This window comes from Salmo salar, chromosome ssa20, assembly GCF_905237065.1.
Source record: "Salmo salar chromosome ssa20, Ssal_v3.1, whole genome shotgun sequence".
Taxonomy (NCBI): Eukaryota; Metazoa; Chordata; class Actinopteri; order Salmoniformes; family Salmonidae; genus Salmo; species Salmo salar.
In genome coordinates, this window is record NC_059461.1 from 72517663 (window position 1) to 72536565 (window position 18903).

Genomic DNA, 18903 nt, shown 5'->3' on the forward strand with positions numbered 1-18903 from the left:
GAAAGAGGGAGGAGGGAGGGTGGGGGAGAAAGAGGGAGGGAGCGTGGGTGGGGGAGAAGGAGGGTGTGGGGGAGAAGGAGGGAGGGAGGGAGAGAGGGGGGAAGGAGGGTGGGTGGGTGGGGGAGATGGAGGGTGGGTGGGTGGGTGGGTGGGGAGGGGGAGAAGGAGGGTGGGTGGGGGGGAGAGGGTCGGGGGGCTGGGAGGGATGAAGGGGGAAAGAGATTGGACGGCACAGGGTTTGCAAACAACTAGAGAAATGAATTGAGGGTGATAGAAAGATGAGACCCACACAAAGCAGGTCTTGTAAAAAGTGTGTGTAGTTTTTCTTCTCCCTCTGACTACGACACACAGGGGCCAGAGCTCCACATAAATCTGGACTGTCTGAATGACAGGAGGGGGACACCGGAGGGGAACACAGATGTGTGTGTTCGTTTCTTTCTCTGTCTGACACCATTTTGCCTCTCAGCAGGTAGAGAAGCTCAGTGAGTGCCCACTGCAAGAACAGACTGACTGACACCCTTTTGCCTCTCAGCAGGTACAGAAACTCAGTGAGTGCCCACTGCAAGAACAGACTGACTGACACCCTTTTGCCTCTCAGCAGGTACAGAAACTCAGTGAGTGCCCACTGTGAGAACAGACTTTGTGTGTGTGTATCTATGAGTGAGTGGATATTTTACTTATTTATTTTATTTATTTAATCATTATTTAACTAGACAAGTCAATTAAGAACAAATTCTTATTTACAATGACAGCCTACCAAAAGGCAAAAGGCTTCCTGCAGGGACAGGGGTTTAAAAATAATAATACAAATATTTATACACTACCGTTCAAAAGATTGGGATCACTTAGAAATGTCCTTTTTTTTGGCCATTAACATAACATCAAATTGTTCAGAAATTGTAGACATTGTTAATCTTGTAAATTACTATTGTAGTGGGAAACGGCTGATTATTAATGGAATATCAACATAGGCGTACAGAGGCCCATTATCAGCAACCATCACTCCTGTGTTCCAATGGCACGTTGTGTTAGCTAATCCAAGTTGATCATTTTAAAAGGCTAATTGATCATTACAAAACCCTTTTGCAATTATGTTAGCACAGCTGAAAACTGGCCTTCTTTAGACTAGTTGAGTATCTGGAGCATCAGCATTTGTGGGTTCGATTACAGGCTCAAAATGGCCAGAAACAAAAAACTTTCTTCTGAAACTCGTCAGTCTATTCTTGTTGTGAGAAATGAAGGCTATTCCATGCGAGAAATTGCCAAGAAAAGGAAGATCTCGTACAACGCTGTGTACTACTCCCTTCACAGAACAGTGCAAACTGGCTCTAACCAGAATATAAAGATGAGTGGGAGGCCCCGGTGCACAACTGAGCAAGAGGACAAATACATTAGAGTGTCTAGTTTGAGGAACAGACGCCTCACAAGTCCTCAACTGGCAGCTTCATTAAACAGTACCCGCAAAACACCAGTCTCAACGTCAACAGTGAAGAGGCGACTCCGGGATGCTGGCCTTCTAGGCTAAGTTCCTCTGTCCAGTGTCTGCATTCTTTTTCCCATCTTAATCTTTTATTTTTATTGACCAGTCTGAGATATGGCTTTTTCTTTAACTCTACCTAGAAGGCCAGCATCCCGGAGTCGCCTCTTCACTGTTGACGTTGAGACTGGTGTTTTGCGGGTACTATTTATTAATAAAAAATGTGCTTTTCTTTCAAAAAACAAGGACATTTCTAAGTGACCCCAAACGACCCCAAACTTTTGAACGGTAGTGTGTGTATGTATATATATATATATATATATATATATATATATATATATATATATATATATATATACCACAAACTGCCTGGAGAGAGTGGGCAGGGGGTGAGGCAGTGACAGAGGGGTTTGACAAAGGCCAGCCATATGTCTGCCTGCTTTATGGCGCAGCAGAGCTGAGGCCCTGGGAGGTCAATAATGCAGCCCAGAAACAGGCCTTCATATGGACTCTAAACACGCTGGGGTGGGGCCTCCCCATGGGTTACTGCCACTAACACACCACCACAAACTGCCTGGAGAGAGTGGGCGGGCAGACACACACATGTATAAAGTCAGAACATCTGCTGTCTCAGCCACTGCTTGTCACCAAGGGAGTACCCCAAGGCTCGATCCTAGGCCCCATGCTCTTCTCAATTTACATCAACAACATAGCTCAGGCAGTAGGAAGCTCTCACATCCACATACATGCTGTGTTTTGTCATATATATATATACACACAAGCTGTATTTTGTCATATATATATGACAAAAAAAATATATAATAATTATATATATATATATATATATATATATAGTCATATATTTTGTCATATATATATATGACAAATCACAGCTTGGATGTGGATGTGAGAGCTTCCCACTGCCTGAGCTATGTTGTTGATGTAAATTGAGAAGAGCATGGGGCCTAGGATCAAGCCTTGGGGTACTCCCTTGGTGACAAGCAGTGGCTGAGACAGCAGATGTTCTGACTTTATACATGTGTGTGTCTGCCCGCCCACTCTCTCCAGGCAGTTTGTGGTGGTGTGTTAGTGGCAGTAACCCATGGGGAGGCCCCACCCCAGCGTGTTTAGAGTCCAGATGAAGGCCTGTTTCTGGGCTGCATTATTGACCTCCCAGGGCCTCAGCTCTGCTGCTCCATAAAGCAGGCAGACATATGGCTGGCCTTTGTCAAACCCCTCTGTCACTGCCTCACCCCCTGCTGGGCCCAAATGGGACTGTGTGTGTCCCAAATAGGTGTGTGTGTCCCTCTGTCTGTGTGTGTGTGTGTGTGTTTATATCGATGGGATTGCTCTCATGTAGGTGTGAATGTTCGGTTGTGAGTGTATTTGGGGGGGGGGTGGTCAGATCCCATACTGAGAAGCACAGGGGCATTTCTCGTAAGTTATGCAAATGCACAAGTGGTGCACAGTGGGTGGCGGTAGGAACAGGAGTCCGCGACACCCAGTGGTGTGTGTGTGTGTGTGTGTGTGTGTGTGTGTGAGGGAGAGAGGAAACAGCGACCCTAACCTTTGATTAAACACAGATAATAGACTCAGCAGGAGTGATTCAGAGAGATAGAGAAACAGCGAGAACAGGGGAGAGATAGAGGAAAGGGAGAGAGAGAACCGGAAACGGCAACAGGAGGATAGAGAGAGGTATGAAAGAGAGCATAGATAAATGAGATAGAGATGAGAGAGAAGCAGCAAGAGAAACCGTAGGAAAGATGACGAGGGGAGAGAGATGGAGCAACAGAGGGAAAAACAGAGTGGAGGAGCGAGACCGGAAAAAGAGAGGAGTGGACAGATTGAAAAGGAACAGACAGTAGAAAGAGGGAAGCAGGAGAAGGAGAAAACAGAGAGGAGGGAACATGAAAAGAGGGGTTTATTACTGAAATCACCAGGAGGGAGAGAGAGATGGAGAAATAAAGAAGAGAAGTAGAGAAAAACAACAAAAGAAAAGACACAGAAAATCTTCTGAGCCTCCAGGGGATTGGCTGTAATGCTGGTTGTCACCATGGCAATGATAATAAGGGTGATTATAGCAAAGAGCATTTTGATAAGATTATTATTACATTATCTGATATTAGATAACATGACATTTTATGAGTGCACTCACCCCATTGTGTCTTTTTTCTCATTTCAAAGAACATCTCACTCAAGAACTGATATATCAGAAAGAAGGAGAAAAGGAGATAAGAGCGGGAGAGCTGGAGGGTGAGCTGGAGGAGAGAGAGAGGGAAGGGGTATGAAGGATGAGGGAGGGTGGAAGTTGAGGTGTAGAGTATTGAAAAAGAAGAGAAAAAAGCTAAACAGACAGACATCAATTGAAATGAATTGTAATTATATGAACTGAGAGCCAGTCAGCTGCAGACAGACAGGTGTAAACTGTAGAGTATAACACCAGTCAGTATTGGAGATCTGTCAGAAACAGGCACCCTGACTCCCACTAGCCTCCAGAGACACCTCTGGGGTCTGTCAACAGCTGTCTTTGACAGCACAACACCGTGTGTGTGTCGAGGTGGGGTGGGGGGGGGGGGCAGATCGATACTAATCATTCACAGTAGAGCTGGAAGTTCACCCACCAGTGATACACACCCCACCCCACCCACACACACACACACACTCAAAAACAAATGTATACACACTATGACACTTCAATATGACAACGTATAGAAACAGCCCTAGTGAAGGCCACACAAATGAATTCAGCAACTCTTACAAAAATGCTTACATATACTAAACTCAAGCATCTGGATTTTTCATTCAACTCTCTAACCTTTACAGTATTCCTCTGTCTCTCATCCACCCTTCTCCTCCTCCCTCCTCTCATCCACCCTCCTCCCTCCTCTTATCCACCCTCCTCCTCCTCCCTCCTCTCATCCACCCTCCTCCCTCCTCTCATCCACCCTCCTCTCATCTACCCTCCTCCCTCCAATCATCCACCCTCCTCCCTCCTCTCATCCACCCTTCTCCTCCTCCCTCCTCTCATCCACCATCCTCCCTCCTCTCATCCACCCTCCCCTCTCCTCTCATCCACCCTCCCCCCTCCTCTCATCCACCCTCGCCCTCCTCTCATCCACCCTCCTCCCTCCTCTCATCCACCCTCCTCTCTCCTCTCATCCACCCTCCTCCTCCTCTCTCCTCTCCTCTCATCCACCCTCCCTCGCTCTCCTTCTCCCACCCACCCTCCCTCCCTCCCCTCCTCCTCCTTCTCCCACCCACCCTCCCTCCCTCTCCTCCTCCCACCCTCCCTTTCTTACCTTTTGGAGGTGGTCTTGATGATCTCGGAGACTTTCTCCATGTAGTCAGTAGCCAACACCACGATCTCTTCATCCTCAGAGAAGTTATCATGGAAGATTCTGTCCAACAAACGTTTCCAATGCAGCTGGAGAGGAGAGGGCAGGAGGAGGAGAGGAGAGGAAGGGGGGAGAGGAGTGGAGGGATAGGAGAATAGAGGTTTTAGGTTTTAGCAAGTGTGAGAGAAAATTCTGTTTGTGCTTTTCTAATAACCAATTCAATTGTGTTCATGCAAGAGACCGATTGATTGTGTCTGTGAGGAATCCTCACTATCAGTACAAGCAATTTGGCAGCACGCCCAGAACATTGCTTTGAGGACCAAAAAGGGTGTCTCAGTTTCAAGGTCTCAGCTTGGAAATAAGAAACCTTGTGAGGTATTGGTTGGCTACATGCAGGAACCAAACGTTAATGATGAATTAATTATGAATAATGAATCATGTAAATCATGCAAATATAATTTGTCTGTGTAAGCAGTATATAAGAGAACTAACGGGACTGCCCCGGCGGATCTCCCGACCGACATGTACTACTTGGTTTCATTAAGTTTGTTGGAACCTCTCCAGCTTGCTGATAAAAAATAATTGTATAGATTTTTTTAATTTAACCTTTATTTAACTAGGCAAGGCAGTTAAGAATACATTCTTATTTACCACGACAGCCTGCTAAAAGGCAAAAGGCCTCCTGCGGGGATGGGGGCTGGGATTAAAAATGTAAATATAGAACAAAACACACATCACGACAAGAGAAACACCACAACACTACATAAAGAGAGACCTAAGACAACAACATAGCATGGCAGCAACACATGGAAATGCACCATGGTAGCAACACAACATGACAACAACATGGTACAGTAGCAACACAACATGGCAGCACAAAACATGGTACAAACATTATTAGGCACAGACAACAACACAAAGGGCAATAAGGTAGAGACAACAATACATCACGCAAAGCAGCAACAACTGTCAGTAAGAGTGCCCATGATTGAGTCTTTGAATGAAGAGATGGAGATGGTAAATGTAATATTAACTTGGAGTCCCTGGTGGAAATTTCCACAACACAAGATAAGAAAACAGGATTGTTGTCACCCTGCTCTGATGAAAGGAAGGGGGATTCCAACAAACCTTTATTGTACCAGTAAGGAAAGTGTAAATGCTGCCTCCACAATATCAAAGATATATATAGAGGATAACAAGAAGGTAAAGTCATAAACAAAACCTGCTCATAGCTTAGGTCATCCACAACACAAAGTTCCTCTAACTACTGAGCATACAGCATCCCTGTAATCCCAAATTGTCTCATAATCTCCCACTATTTTTAACAGGCAATAGTGGGATAGCAGAAAAGAGAGAGTGGGAGAGGGATAAATCAGTATGAATGTAATTGACATCCCCCTATTTGACCATGTCCGTCTGAGTGTGTTCTGATGTAGGATCTTAATTTAAACCAGTTTGCTACAGCAGGAAAATAATCTCTCTCACTCTCCATTTGCACCTTTTTGATCATCTCTTTTGCATTTCTTTCTTTCATTCATTCATTCTTCCTTTTTCTCTCATGTTTCTTTTTCTCGTTTTATCAGTGATGCTAGTGAAGCTCACTTCATTCATCTCTCTCTCTCTCCGTCCATGTCCATTCCCCCATTCACTCCCCTCCCTTCTTCTCCAATCAGAAGTGATGGAGCAGCTCTGAATTCTCCATCAGTTTCCTGCTGCTCTCCAAGTCACCTTACGGCTCTCCCCTCATGTCTTCCCCCCTCTCCTCCCTCTTTCTCTACCCCCCTCAGTCCTTCTTTCCCCCAGATTCATTCCATATGCCCCCCATCAGTTCCCCTCGCTCTCCTCTCCCCCCCCTCCATCCCTCTATCCTCCTCCTGTAGTCCCCCGTCGACTTCTATTTATCCCTTCCTCTACCCTCTTTCTCCTTCCTTCCGTAGCCCCCCGTTGGTCTCCTTCTATCCCCGGAAGGCGGACAGCTTCGCTGAGCCACGGAGGCGTGAGTATGAGAGGTTCACGGGGCGTAGAATGGCCCCCTGCCTTACTCACACACTTCACACACTTCACAATGCTCTGCTCGAGATCAGCTCTTAATCCATCACACTTCTACCCACACACACACAATACAGATATAAAGATGTGTGTGTGTGTGGTACTCACACTAGGAGCGATGCGCTGTAGTTGTCTCAGGGTGATGCGGTTGTACATAGTGTTGATGTCCTTTCTCTGTTCATCATACTCAGACACAGTAATCTGAAACAGAGGGGAATAAACATTACAACTGAACACACACACACACACACACACACACACACACACACACACACACACACACACACACACACACACACACACACACACACACACACACACACACACACATATAGACACACACACACACGCACAAACACACACACTTACGTTGGCTAGGAGTGTTTCCAGCTGTAGGATCTCTTTGGACTTCTGAGTGGCATTGTGAGCCCCCAGCATGCTTAGCAGACGCTCCATCAGGGCCTTGTAAGCCGCCAGGATCTGTCCATGACATCATCATTAATGGTCAATGGACAGCAGTGTGACATGTGGCAGAGCAGACAGGATAACAAAGGGAACAGAGATGACAGGAACAAACAGGTGGATGGATGGAGAAGAAAGGAATTGGTCGATAAGTGAACAGATGAGCAGATGGAGAGATGGAGTGGTGGATAGAGAGGGAGGGAGTAATCTTTTACCTTCACACTGTCCTCATCCTGCCCCAGGTACAGAGTCCTCTCAGGCAATGTGAGCCCCTCCTGATCAATCTACAAATACACACATACGATCACAGTCAAGAGAACACATATGAACATGTGTAATCAACGCAGACATGTAAGTAAACAGATGGTATATCAGTCAGATGATAAACAGTAAGGTGTTCACACACGCAGAGAGACACTCTGACAGATACACTCTTACCCTGATAGCGTTGCGTGAGGAGTTCTTATCGTCCACGTTGACAGTCAGAGAGAAGAAGACCGCAGTGCTGTACACCCCCTGGGTCCTATAGAGCAGCTCGTTAAAGTCTGGTCTGGCTGGTGCAGTACTGCTCTCCCACCCCGCACCACCAGAGGGCACTCCAACCAGGTCCCACCCGCCACAGCTGTCAATCACCTCTGTCATGGGCCCCGACCCCAGCTTGTCAATCTCCTGGATGTTCACACAGGAGCGGTAGAACTCTTTCACCTTGCGTTCAGCCGAGTCCACGGTGTGCCGGTGCACGGGCTCCAGCAGGAGGCGTCGTAGCTTCTCCTCGTTGTGCTCTCCGATGGCGGTGATGATGCCGTAGCTCAGCTTGTCCTCTGGGATGCCATGGCGCTGTAGCCAGCCGCCGCAGGCAAAGCTGTAGAAATCCTGGCAGGGCTGGATGGTGGGGTCGATGTTGGCCTGGATGAAGCGTGCGGCGCGGACTAACGAGCGTTTCTTCTGGCAGTCCTGTCTGCAGTGCGCCTCTTGCTGGAAGTCCAGGGAGATGTATTTGAGTGCCAGCATGCTGCCCAGGATGACACACATCCCGACAGCAAACACCAGAGCAGAGAGCAGGCAGATCTCCCTGCGGCTCCAACGAGGAAGTCCCTGTCCGCTGTTGATGCCACTCAGGTCCCGACTCCGATCACTGGCCCCGCCCCCTTTGGCTCTGCCCCTCCCAATGTTTCGGTCTAGGCTCCCGCCCAAATGCAGGCTCATGCCGTTGCTAAGGGTGCCGCTGCTATAGCGACCACCATACTTGACCTCCTGGAACTCATCGTAGTGGGCTGTGAGGGAGTATGTCTTCTCCATGGCAACGAGAGTTGATTAGTGTTACGTTGTTGAAAAAAGAGACTGATAGAGGGAGTGGTGGAAGGTGGTAGAGAGAAGAGTCTTTCAGATGGCCATGTCCCTCCAGGCCTGATATGGGCGAGGGCACCCACTAGAGGGCTAAAGGGGTAACGCAGCCCAAATGCCCTGGGCTCTCCTGAACACACTGCCTCTTCTATGTCTCCTCTGCTACCCTTACCTTTACAGAGTTAGGGAACACTGAGGCTATCTCTCTGTTTCTCTGTCTGTGTATCTCTGGGTCTTGGTCTCTCTTTCCCTTTTGCCCTGTCTTCCTCTCTTCCTTTTTCCCCAGTGGAGCCTCAGCCTGTCTGTCAATAGAAAAGGAGGAGAGGAAGAGGGAGGGAGGGAGGGGATGAGACAGAAGATGGAATCCATGATTACAGCACTGAGATAAGACAAAGGGTTCTGTCTCTTTTGAGATGCTCTTCTTTCATTCTGTCGTTCTTTCCTAAAGTTCTTTGGATTGATTTCAGACACCCATCTATCAGGGAGATGATTTCGCTCTGTGACTCATGACTTTGGATGGATCAATAGGGAGTAGGGGAGGAGAGAGGGAGGGACAGGTAGGAAGATGGAGAGAGAGGATGAGGAGAGAGGGAGAGAGAGAGGATGGGGGAAGTGTGCAGAGGGAGGGGAGAGGGGTAGATAAAGATGCAGAAAAATGGGGAGATGGAAGAAAGAGGGATGGAAATGGTATGGAAGATTTATTTAGACAGGCAGGAATAGACATTCTGCAGGACTGGTTGTGAGGACACACACATACAAGTCAGTATTCGACATCCATCCATGTCTGAGGACATCAGGAGATGATGTGGAAGCTGGTCGCTAGGGGTAACAGTGAATGCTGTTACCTTCAAGTAGGTTTCAGATTTGCTAGGGCGATGGGGATGGTGGATAAACGTAAGCATCTGCCTCTGATTCCAAAGGTTGTAAGTTCGAATTTATAGTTAGAAAGTGGTTTTTGATATTTTTGTTTTAAGTCTATCCCAAACCTTAACCATTCCGAGTTAATGCCAAACCTTAATAATGCTGAGTTAATATCCTAAACTTAACCTTAAACACTTTGAATGCTGACGTTTGGAACAACTTCAAAATTTGACATTTGTGGAACATGGATGAACGTCTCATTCTGACGTGAGACTGTGAGAGCTGGGAGCAGACACACACAGAGCAGGTGATAAATTCACAAGCACATAAAAAACACTTAGCAATAGAAGAAAAGGCTGTTAAAGACATCATAGCCAAAGTTTTCAACTCTCAGAGGAGATATTGAGTATCATTTCACAAAGATCGCTATCCCAGCTTTCAGAAGTTCAATCAGTCTGAGACTGGCTTTTCACTATAGTGGATTGAGACAACACACACACTCTCTTTCTTTGTTTTGCCTCAGGAAAGTGAGCGGAGAGATCAAAGATTTGGAAAGAGGGCAGCCAGGGTGCGTGTTGAGGCCAGGGTGCGTGTTTTTATTTTTATTTTTTTATTTCACCTTTATTTAACCAGGTAGGCTAGTTGAGAACAAGTTCTCATTTACAACTGTGACCTGGCCAAGATAAAGCAAAGCAGTGCGACACAAACAACAACACAGAGTTACACATGGAATAAACAAACATACAGTCAATAATACAATAGAGAAATTCTATATACAGTCGTGGCCAAAGGTTTTGAGAATGACACAAATATTAATTTTCACAAAGTCTGCTGCCTCAGTTTGTATGATGGCAATTGGCATATACTCCAGAATGTTATGAAGAGTAATCAGATGAATTGCAATTAATTGCAAAGTCCCTCTTTGCTATGCAAATGAACTGAATCCCCCAAAAACATTTCCACTGCATTTCAGCCCTGCCACAAAAGGACCAGCTGACATCATGTCAGTGATTCTCTCGTTAACACAGGTGTGAGTGTTGACGAGGACAAGGCTGGAGATCACTCTGTTATGCTGATTGAGTTTGAACAACAGACTGGAAGCTTCAAAAGGAGGGTGGTACTTGGAATCATTGTTATTCCTCTGTCAACCGTGGTTACCTGCAAGGAAACACGTGCGGGTCATCATTGCTTTGCACAAAAAGGGCTTCACAGGCAAGGATATTGCTGCCAGTAAGATTGCATCTAAATCAACCATTTATCGGATCGTCAAGAACTTCAAGGAGAGCGGTTCAATTGTTGTGAAGAAGGCTTCAGGGCGCCCAAGAAAGTTCAGCAAGCGCCAGGACCGTCTCAAAAAGTTGATTCAGCTGCGGGATCGGGGCACCACCAGTACAGAGCTTGCTCAGGAATGGCAGCAGGTGCATCTGCACGCACAGTGAGGGAAGACTTTTGGAGGATGGCCTGGTGTCAAGAAGGGCAGCAAAGAAGCCACTTCTCTCCAGGAAAAACATCAGTGACAGACTGATATTCTGCAAAAGGTACAGGGATTGGACTGCTGAGGACTGGGGTAAAGTAATTCTCTGATGAATCTCCTTTCCGATTGCTTGGGGCATCCGGAAAAAAGCTTGTCCGGAGAAGACAAGGTGAGCGCTACCATCAGTCCTGTCTCATGCCAACAGTAAAGCATCCTGAGACCATTCATGTGTGGGGTTGCTTCTCAGCCAAGGGAGTGGGCTCACTCACAATTTTGCCTAAGAACACAGCCATAAATAAAGAATGGTACCAACACATCCTCCGAGAGCAACTTCTCCCAACCATCCAGGAACAGTTTGGTGATGAACAATGCCTTTTCCAGCATGATGGAGCACCTTGCCATAAGGCAAAAGTGATAACTAAGTGGCTCGGGGAACAAAACATCGATATTTTGGGTCCATGGCCAGGAAACTCCCCAGACCTTAATCCCATTGAGAATTTGTGGTCAATCCTCAAGAGGCGGGTGGACAAACAAAAACCCACAAATTCTGACAAGCTCCAAGCATTGATTATGCAAGAATGGGCTGCCATCAGGCAGGATGTGGCCCAGAAGTTAATTGACAGCATGCCAGGGTGGACTGCAGAGGTCAATCAAATCAAAGTTTATTTGTCACGTGCGCTGAATACAACAGGTGTAGACCTTAAAGTGAAATGCTTACTTACAGGCTCTAACCAATAGTGCGAAAAAAAGGTGTGTGTGTGTGTGTGTGTGTGTGTGTGTGTGTGTGTGTGTGTGTGTGTGTGTGTGTGTGTGTGTGTGTGTGTGTGTGTGTGTGTGTGTGTGTGTGTGTGTGTGTGTGTGTGTAAGGAAAGAAATAAAACAACAGTAAAAAGACATTTGAAAATAACAGTAGCAAGGCTATATACAGACACCGGTTAGTCAGGCTTATTGCGGTAGTATGTACATGTAGGTATGGTTAAGGTGACTATGCATATATGATGAACAGAGAGTAGCAGTAGCGTAAAAAGAGGGGTTGGCGGGTGGTGGGACACAATGCAGATAGCCCGGTTAGCCAATGTGCGGTTGGTCGGGTCAATTGAGGTAGTATGAACATGAATGTATAGTTAAAGTGACTATACATATATGATAAACAGAGAGTAGTGCAGTGTAAAAGGGTGGGGGGCACACAATGCAAAATAGTCTGGGTAACCATTTGGTTACCTGTTCAGGTGTCTTATGGCTTGGGGGTAAAAACTGTTGAGAAGCCTTTTTGTCCTTGACTTGGCACTCCGGTACTGCTTGCCATGCGGTTGTAGAGAGAACAGTCTATGACTGGGGTGGCTGGGGTCTTTGACAATTTTTAGGGCCTTCCTCTGACACCGCCTGGTGTAGAGGTCCTGGATGGCAGGCAGCTTTGCCCCAGTGATGTACTGGGCCGTACGCACTACCCTCTGAAGTGCCTTGCGGTCGGAGGCTGAGCAATTGCCGTACCAGGCAGTGATGCGACCGGTCAGGATGCTCTCGATGTTGCAGCTGTAGAACCTTTTGAGGATCTCAGGACCCATGCCAAATCTTTTTAGTTTCATGAGGGGTAATAGGCTTTGTCGTGCCCTCTTCACGAATGTCTCGGTGTGTTTGGAACATTCTAGTTTGTTATTGACGTGGACACCAAGGAACTTGAAGCTCTCAACCTGCTCCACTACAGCCCCCTCGATGAGAATGGGGGCGTGCTCGGTGCTCCTTTTCCTGTAGTCCACAATCATCTCTTTCGTCTTGGTTATGTTGAGGGATAAGTTGTTATTCTGGCACCACCCGGCCAGGTCTTTGACCTCCTCCCTATCGGCTGTCACGTCATTGTCGGTGATCAGGCCTACCACTGTTGTGTCGTCTGCAAACTTAATGATGGTGTTGGAGTCGTGCCTGGCCATGCAGTCATGGGTGAACAGGGAGTACAGGAGGGGACTGAGGTCTTGAAAAAGAAGGGTCAACACTGCAAATATTGACTCTGCATCAACTTGATGTAATTGTCAATAAAAGCCTTTGACACTTATGAAATGCTTGTAATTATACTTCAGTATTCCATAGTAACATCTGACAAAAATGTCTAAAGTCACTGAAGCAGCAAACTTTGTGGAAATTAATATTTGTGTCATTCTCAAAACGTTTGGCCAGATGTTACTGGCCAAACGGGGGTGAGGCAATAAATAGGCCATAGTGGTGGGTGAGGCAATAAATAGGCCATAGTGGCAAAATTATTACAGAATGGCAAATTAAACACTGGGGTGATAGATGTGCAGAAGATGAGTGTTCAAGTAGTGGTACTGAGGTGCAAAGGAGCAAAATAAATAACAATATGGTGATGAGGTAGTTGGATGGGCTATTTACAGATGGGCTATGTACAGGTGCAGTGATCTGTGAGCTGCTCTGACAGCTGGTGCTTAAAGCTAGTGAGGGAGATATGAGTCTCCAGCTTCAGTGATTTTTGCAGTTCGTTCCAGTCATTGGCAGCAGAGAACTGGAAGGAAAGGCTGCCGAAGGAGGAATTGGCTTTGGGGGTGAGCAGTGAAATATACCTGCTGGAGTGCATGCTACAGGTGGGTGCTGCTATGGTGACCAGTGAGCTGAGATAAGGCGGGGCTTTACCTAGCAATGACTTATAGATGGACCTGGAGCCAGTGGGTTTGGTGACGGATATGAAGCGAGGGCCAGCCAACGAGAACATACAGGTCGCAGTGGTTGGTAGTATATGGGGCTTTGGTAACAAAAGGGATGGCACTGTGATAGACTGCACCCAATTTGCTGAGTAGTGTTGGAGGCTATTTTGTAAATGACATCGCCGAAGTCAAGGATCTGTAGGATAGTCAGTTTTACGACGGTATGTTTGGCAGCATGAGGGAAGGATGCTTTGTTGCGAAGCCGATTCTAGATTTAATTTTGGATTGGAGATGTTTAATGTGAGTCTGGAAGGAGAGTTTACAGTCAATAATCGGTGATCTGTTTGTTAACTTGGCTTTCGAAGACTTTAGAAAGGCAGGGTAGGACAGATATAGGAGGCCAGGGTGCGTGTTGAGGCCAGGGTGCGTGTTGAGGCCAGGGTGCGTGTTGAGGCCAGGGTGCGTGTTGAGGCCAGGGTGCGTGTTGAGGCCAGGGTGCGTGTTGAGGCCAGGGTGCGTGTTGAGGCCAGGGTGCGTGTTGAGGCCAGGGTGCGTGTTGAGGCCAGGGTGCGTGTTGAGGCCAGGGTGCGTGTTGAGGCCAGGGTGCGTGTTGAGGCCAGGGTGCGTGTTGAGGCCAGGGTGCGTGTTGAGGCCAGGGTGTGTGAGCATTTTGCTCTGTGTTTGTTTGGCTGTTAGTTGTCTACTAAATGAACCCAGTGATTTGTGGGTCCCTTGAATTTAGACTTGGCAGCCATCAGTAACTTGATACTTGTGATTATCTTACCTTCTCTACAGTTCAGCATGAAAGAGTTTATTTCTAAAATGATTTTTCCACATTGTTTTTTCATCAGAAATGATTGCTTATGGGTACCTTCATGTGTGTGTAAATTGTTATTGTTCTCAGATTTTTCATTCATAGATTTTCGATGTGTATGAAAAAAATATATTTGAGGGGGGGGCAAACGCTATACTGTATATCCATTGTTTAGCTGGAATAGAATGTTAGTATCCTGTATATTTGACTGTGATATGTGGTGGTCTCACCTAGCTACAGTATCTTATGAACACATTTACTGTAAGTCACTCTGGATAAGAACATCTACTAAATGACAAATGTAAAATGCAAATGTTTTACATACAGATCTCATATTACTCAATTGAATTTGAATTTTAAATTATAATTTTAAATATTCATAATACAAATGTATAATTTGTTCATTTCTTATTGAAAGTGTAGTTATTTGTTACATTTGTCTGGGTAAAACCTAGCAGTAGTACTTATCTGAGAGTGAGGTGGATATATAGCTTTTTGCAAAAAAAAACATTATTTGTCTCTCTGAAATGAAACCATCAAGTGATAGATTTAAAAAAAATACAGTTATATGCCTGTCATTGAACAACCCCATGCCATGATTAGATAATGTAAAAACACACCAATCTCTCATCATTTCTTTCAACAATAAAAACAAATTGACCAACATTTCTGAAAATGGATACATAGCGTTTGGAACGAAACTTTTCAATATGTACTCTATGATGACCTGTCGTCCATTATGGTCCAGTACACCAAATATTGGATTTGAGTGTAAAAAATAAAGTGAAACCCTGTGCACAGAAGTGGATCTAGGTCCAGTGCTGGTTTTGACAGGAACAAGTGTAAATATATAGTATTCATAAACAAGAGTAAAAATCACACACTGAAAAAAAGAACAAATATAAGAGGTACACAGCAAAGTCTTTGTTTTTGAGTGTGAGAACGAACGACACACACAGTCTGTATTATATCAGCGTATGTGTGCGTGGAATCTGAATTTGAGCATGTCTGTATATAAATGAATCTAACAATAATTGTGGTTCACGTCATCTGGAACAGGAGAGGAGGAAGAGAGGAAGATGTTTGTGCAGAGAGAGAGACAGTAGGGACACCGACACAATCACATTGATGACCTGCCTCCCACTGATGAGATACCAGACTGCAAATCAACATCGCTATTCACACCTGCTCAACTTTAGCCAGTACAGGAACTATAGAGAGGAAGAGGAGGAGGAAGAGTGGTAGAGGCAGAGTTGTTTCTCAGTGTGAGGAGAGAACACACTGGGCACAGACGTCAGTTCGACATCTAGTTTTGATTTACATTTGATACAGTTGTCAACTATCGTAAATTCAATGTGAAATGAACCAAAAATGTCAGCATGCCATTGGATTTAGGTTAAAAGTAAAAAAAACGAAATGCCCTTACGTTGAGGACTTTTTGCAAATCCAATGCGTTTTCTAAATAGATTCATCATCATAACATTGATTTTTGGGATTGAAATGATGTGGAAACAACTTTGACTGAACCAGTTTTTGGCCAATGGGATAGGGGGAAGAGAGAAAGTGAGGTAGAACATGTTTGTTGCTCTCTTTGTGGAAGGGTAAAAGAGGAAGAGAAAAGGGTTGACTATAAAGGGGAGTAGGAAGAGGGTGGGGGCGGGGTTGTGTCCGTCTTGGGGGGGGGGGGGGCTGGCATGAAAGATGAAATGAAGGGGGAATTGTGTTTCTTCACAAGATGCCATTATCTATCCTCTCCATCATCCATCAAGAGTCACGACTCTCCCCCTCTGTCGCGCACACACACACAATACACATGAATGTATTATAAACACTGATATTCACTCTTGATGGACCATACATACACTCACCGAATGCTGTATCTCATATCAACATACACACATAGGCACAAATTGGTAGGATAGCCTCGTGCATGGAGAGGGACACACACACACTAACATCCAATATATCCTTAAAACAATTACAGAATCATAACACACACACTAACGGAGTCCTCTTGCAGTGGATAGACATAAAATGATATTGCCCACACTGTGCGGCTAATGGATTGGATCTGATTGGCATCACTATGAGAGGAGAAGCTGATGAATGGCTGTTTACCAGACATGATAGGTCTAATGTCTGAGAGTGATATTAATGCTGCTCTGTCCTGCACAGTCCATACACACATTCTCATACGCATATTGCACTTGCGTGCACACACACAGTCTAAATGCATCATGAATACACTCAGGATGATGCATAGTACCCCACCAGTTGTCAAGCTCTTCTCATATATCACCTCTCAAACAGAGAGCATAGATAGCACTTCGGACACAGTTCAGTTCAAACAACTCTCTCCACACACACACACACACACACACGAACACACACACACACACACACACACACACACACACACACACACACACACACACACACACACACACACACACACACACACACACACACACACACACACACACACACACACACACACAAATAAAATAAAATATGAATATAAATAAACGTTACACACAAGAAAACCTCTTACGCACACAAGCCCACTACATCCATCTTGTCCAGAGCATGTCCTGGGTCGCTAACCACCCTTCATAAATCCTAAATACGATCAATGGACCGAAGAGCACGACGCCGGAGGGGTCAGGTTAAGATCAATGCTATTATGATCCAATTAATTTCAGCGCACAATAGGTTATCGTATAGAATGGGGAGCAGGGGAGGGATCACGCGTCTCTGGCTTTCCCGACGCCTGCCCTGCACACGCATCCATCTGGGCTTGGAGACCCAGGGCAGCGCCATACTGTAAATAGGTTTATTTCCCTCTAATCAAAGTGGTCACGGACCCTGACGGATCACATTCAGTAGTACTGGAGTTTCTGAGCAGGTTGGTTCCCACCAACTCTTATCACCGCCTGCCAGAGGCTGCGCACACAGCAGAGAGCCGTAGTGATGGTGTAGGCTACAGACACGCTATAGTGTGAAATAGTTTTAGAGAACACTGTTACATAAGGACCAAAAGTAACCTGAAACAGAAATATTTCTGACAAGAATTTACACTTTTCGTGTCTCTCTTACACACAGCCACTGGCATAAACACACACGCGCGTTCCCTAGGGATCGTTTAACCACTAGCTGGACCGCTGTTACACAAACGATTGTGCGCTCCAGACCGTCAAGGGCATCCCGGGTCCCTTCCTTTCTCCCCTGTCACGCAGCCACCAGGCACAGGATGCTAATTCAATTAACCCGGCTTGGGTGACCACATCGAAGCCCTACACACTCAGTCAATTCGCTCGCCATGGCCACTCGATATCATCAGAGCCACTGAAATGGATACAAGAATAAGCGGCAGAGCTACGACAGTGAGAGAGAGGCAGATGATCGGAGATCTCTCTGTTTTACTGAGTGTCACATTCAATTTGTAAACGATCCGACGAAAGTCTTATTTAAAATCTAACTTTGTCTGTGGAAAATTCATGGCGCGTGAAAACCCATGGAACAGCCTCCTAATCTTATTCTGACAGAATGTTGCCTTCAGTTGTCAAAGTTATCAATGTCCATCCTCTTAACTTTCATACTAAACGTTCACACCATCACTCATTTGGGATGTGGTGATTGCGTCGGTCCCACTGGAGAAACCAGAGCACTGCTCCACGTTTAGCATACAGGGGCGATAGAACACATTCATCAAACAGAGCATCCTGAAATAACACATTAACATTATACTGTCTGCCAGTGGCTATAAAAGCGATGTAAAATAATATTAATGTAACGTCAGTGCTGTTGCAAACACATTTAACTGCTTGGAATTAGACAGGCATGCCACGATATAAACTTAGAATGTGTACACACACACACTTACCGGCGCGAAGTCAGTGTTCAGAGTCTGTCCGTGCGCTTTAGATGTAAGTCTGGTCTGCGACAGTAGTTCTGATCGTGTCCTGTCCATGCATGTACATACGGCAGCTGGTCAGAGGGCTAGACTCGGGAACATGCCACTCACTGCTGCTCCGCTGCTGCAGCTGACCCCCCAGCATGAAACGCAAATCCAAAAATGCGAGACTTCTTGTGTGAGAGAGAGCGTATGTTGACAGACAGGGAGAGAGAGGAGTTAGGAGAGGGAGAGACTGAGATGGAAGATTTAGCCTACCGCCACCACGGTTGAGAATAAGTGAGTAGCCTGTCTTCAATTCTGCCATTTGATTCTTATCATCAAATATAACATATGCACAAGGCTATAGCCTAAACATAATTAAATAGTCTACATTATTATCAAAAGTCAGTTTAAGAGGTTATTAAACTATTGAGAAACCTAATCCAAGCCCATAGAGCCACACATAATGCAAACATTACATTTATAGTTACTATGCAAATCAGTTAAATAACTGGCCATTTCATTACACCTTATATCA

The 18903-nt window shown here is 45.7% G+C and overlaps 1 protein-coding gene across 1 annotated transcript in view; it reads right to left on the minus strand.

Moving 5' to 3' along the window:
* The window catches only part of LOC106581284 (endothelin-converting enzyme-like 1), a 27108-nt gene extending 8500 nt beyond the window's left edge, over nucleotides 1–18608 (minus strand). The window contains exons 1-6 of the mRNA XM_014163247.2: nucleotides 18354–18608; nucleotides 7762–8969; nucleotides 7539–7607; nucleotides 7231–7341; nucleotides 6970–7062; nucleotides 4777–4901 (exon numbers count right to left, since the gene is read on the minus strand). Coding sequence (XP_014018722.1) covers nucleotides 4777–4901; nucleotides 6970–7062; nucleotides 7231–7341; nucleotides 7539–7607; nucleotides 7762–8622 — 1259 coding nt within the window. The 5' untranslated portion in view covers nucleotides 8623–8969; nucleotides 18354–18608. The remainder of the gene's footprint in view (nucleotides 1–4776; nucleotides 4902–6969; nucleotides 7063–7230; nucleotides 7342–7538; nucleotides 7608–7761; nucleotides 8970–18353) is intronic.
* Nucleotides 18609–18903: the final 295 nt, after the last annotated feature.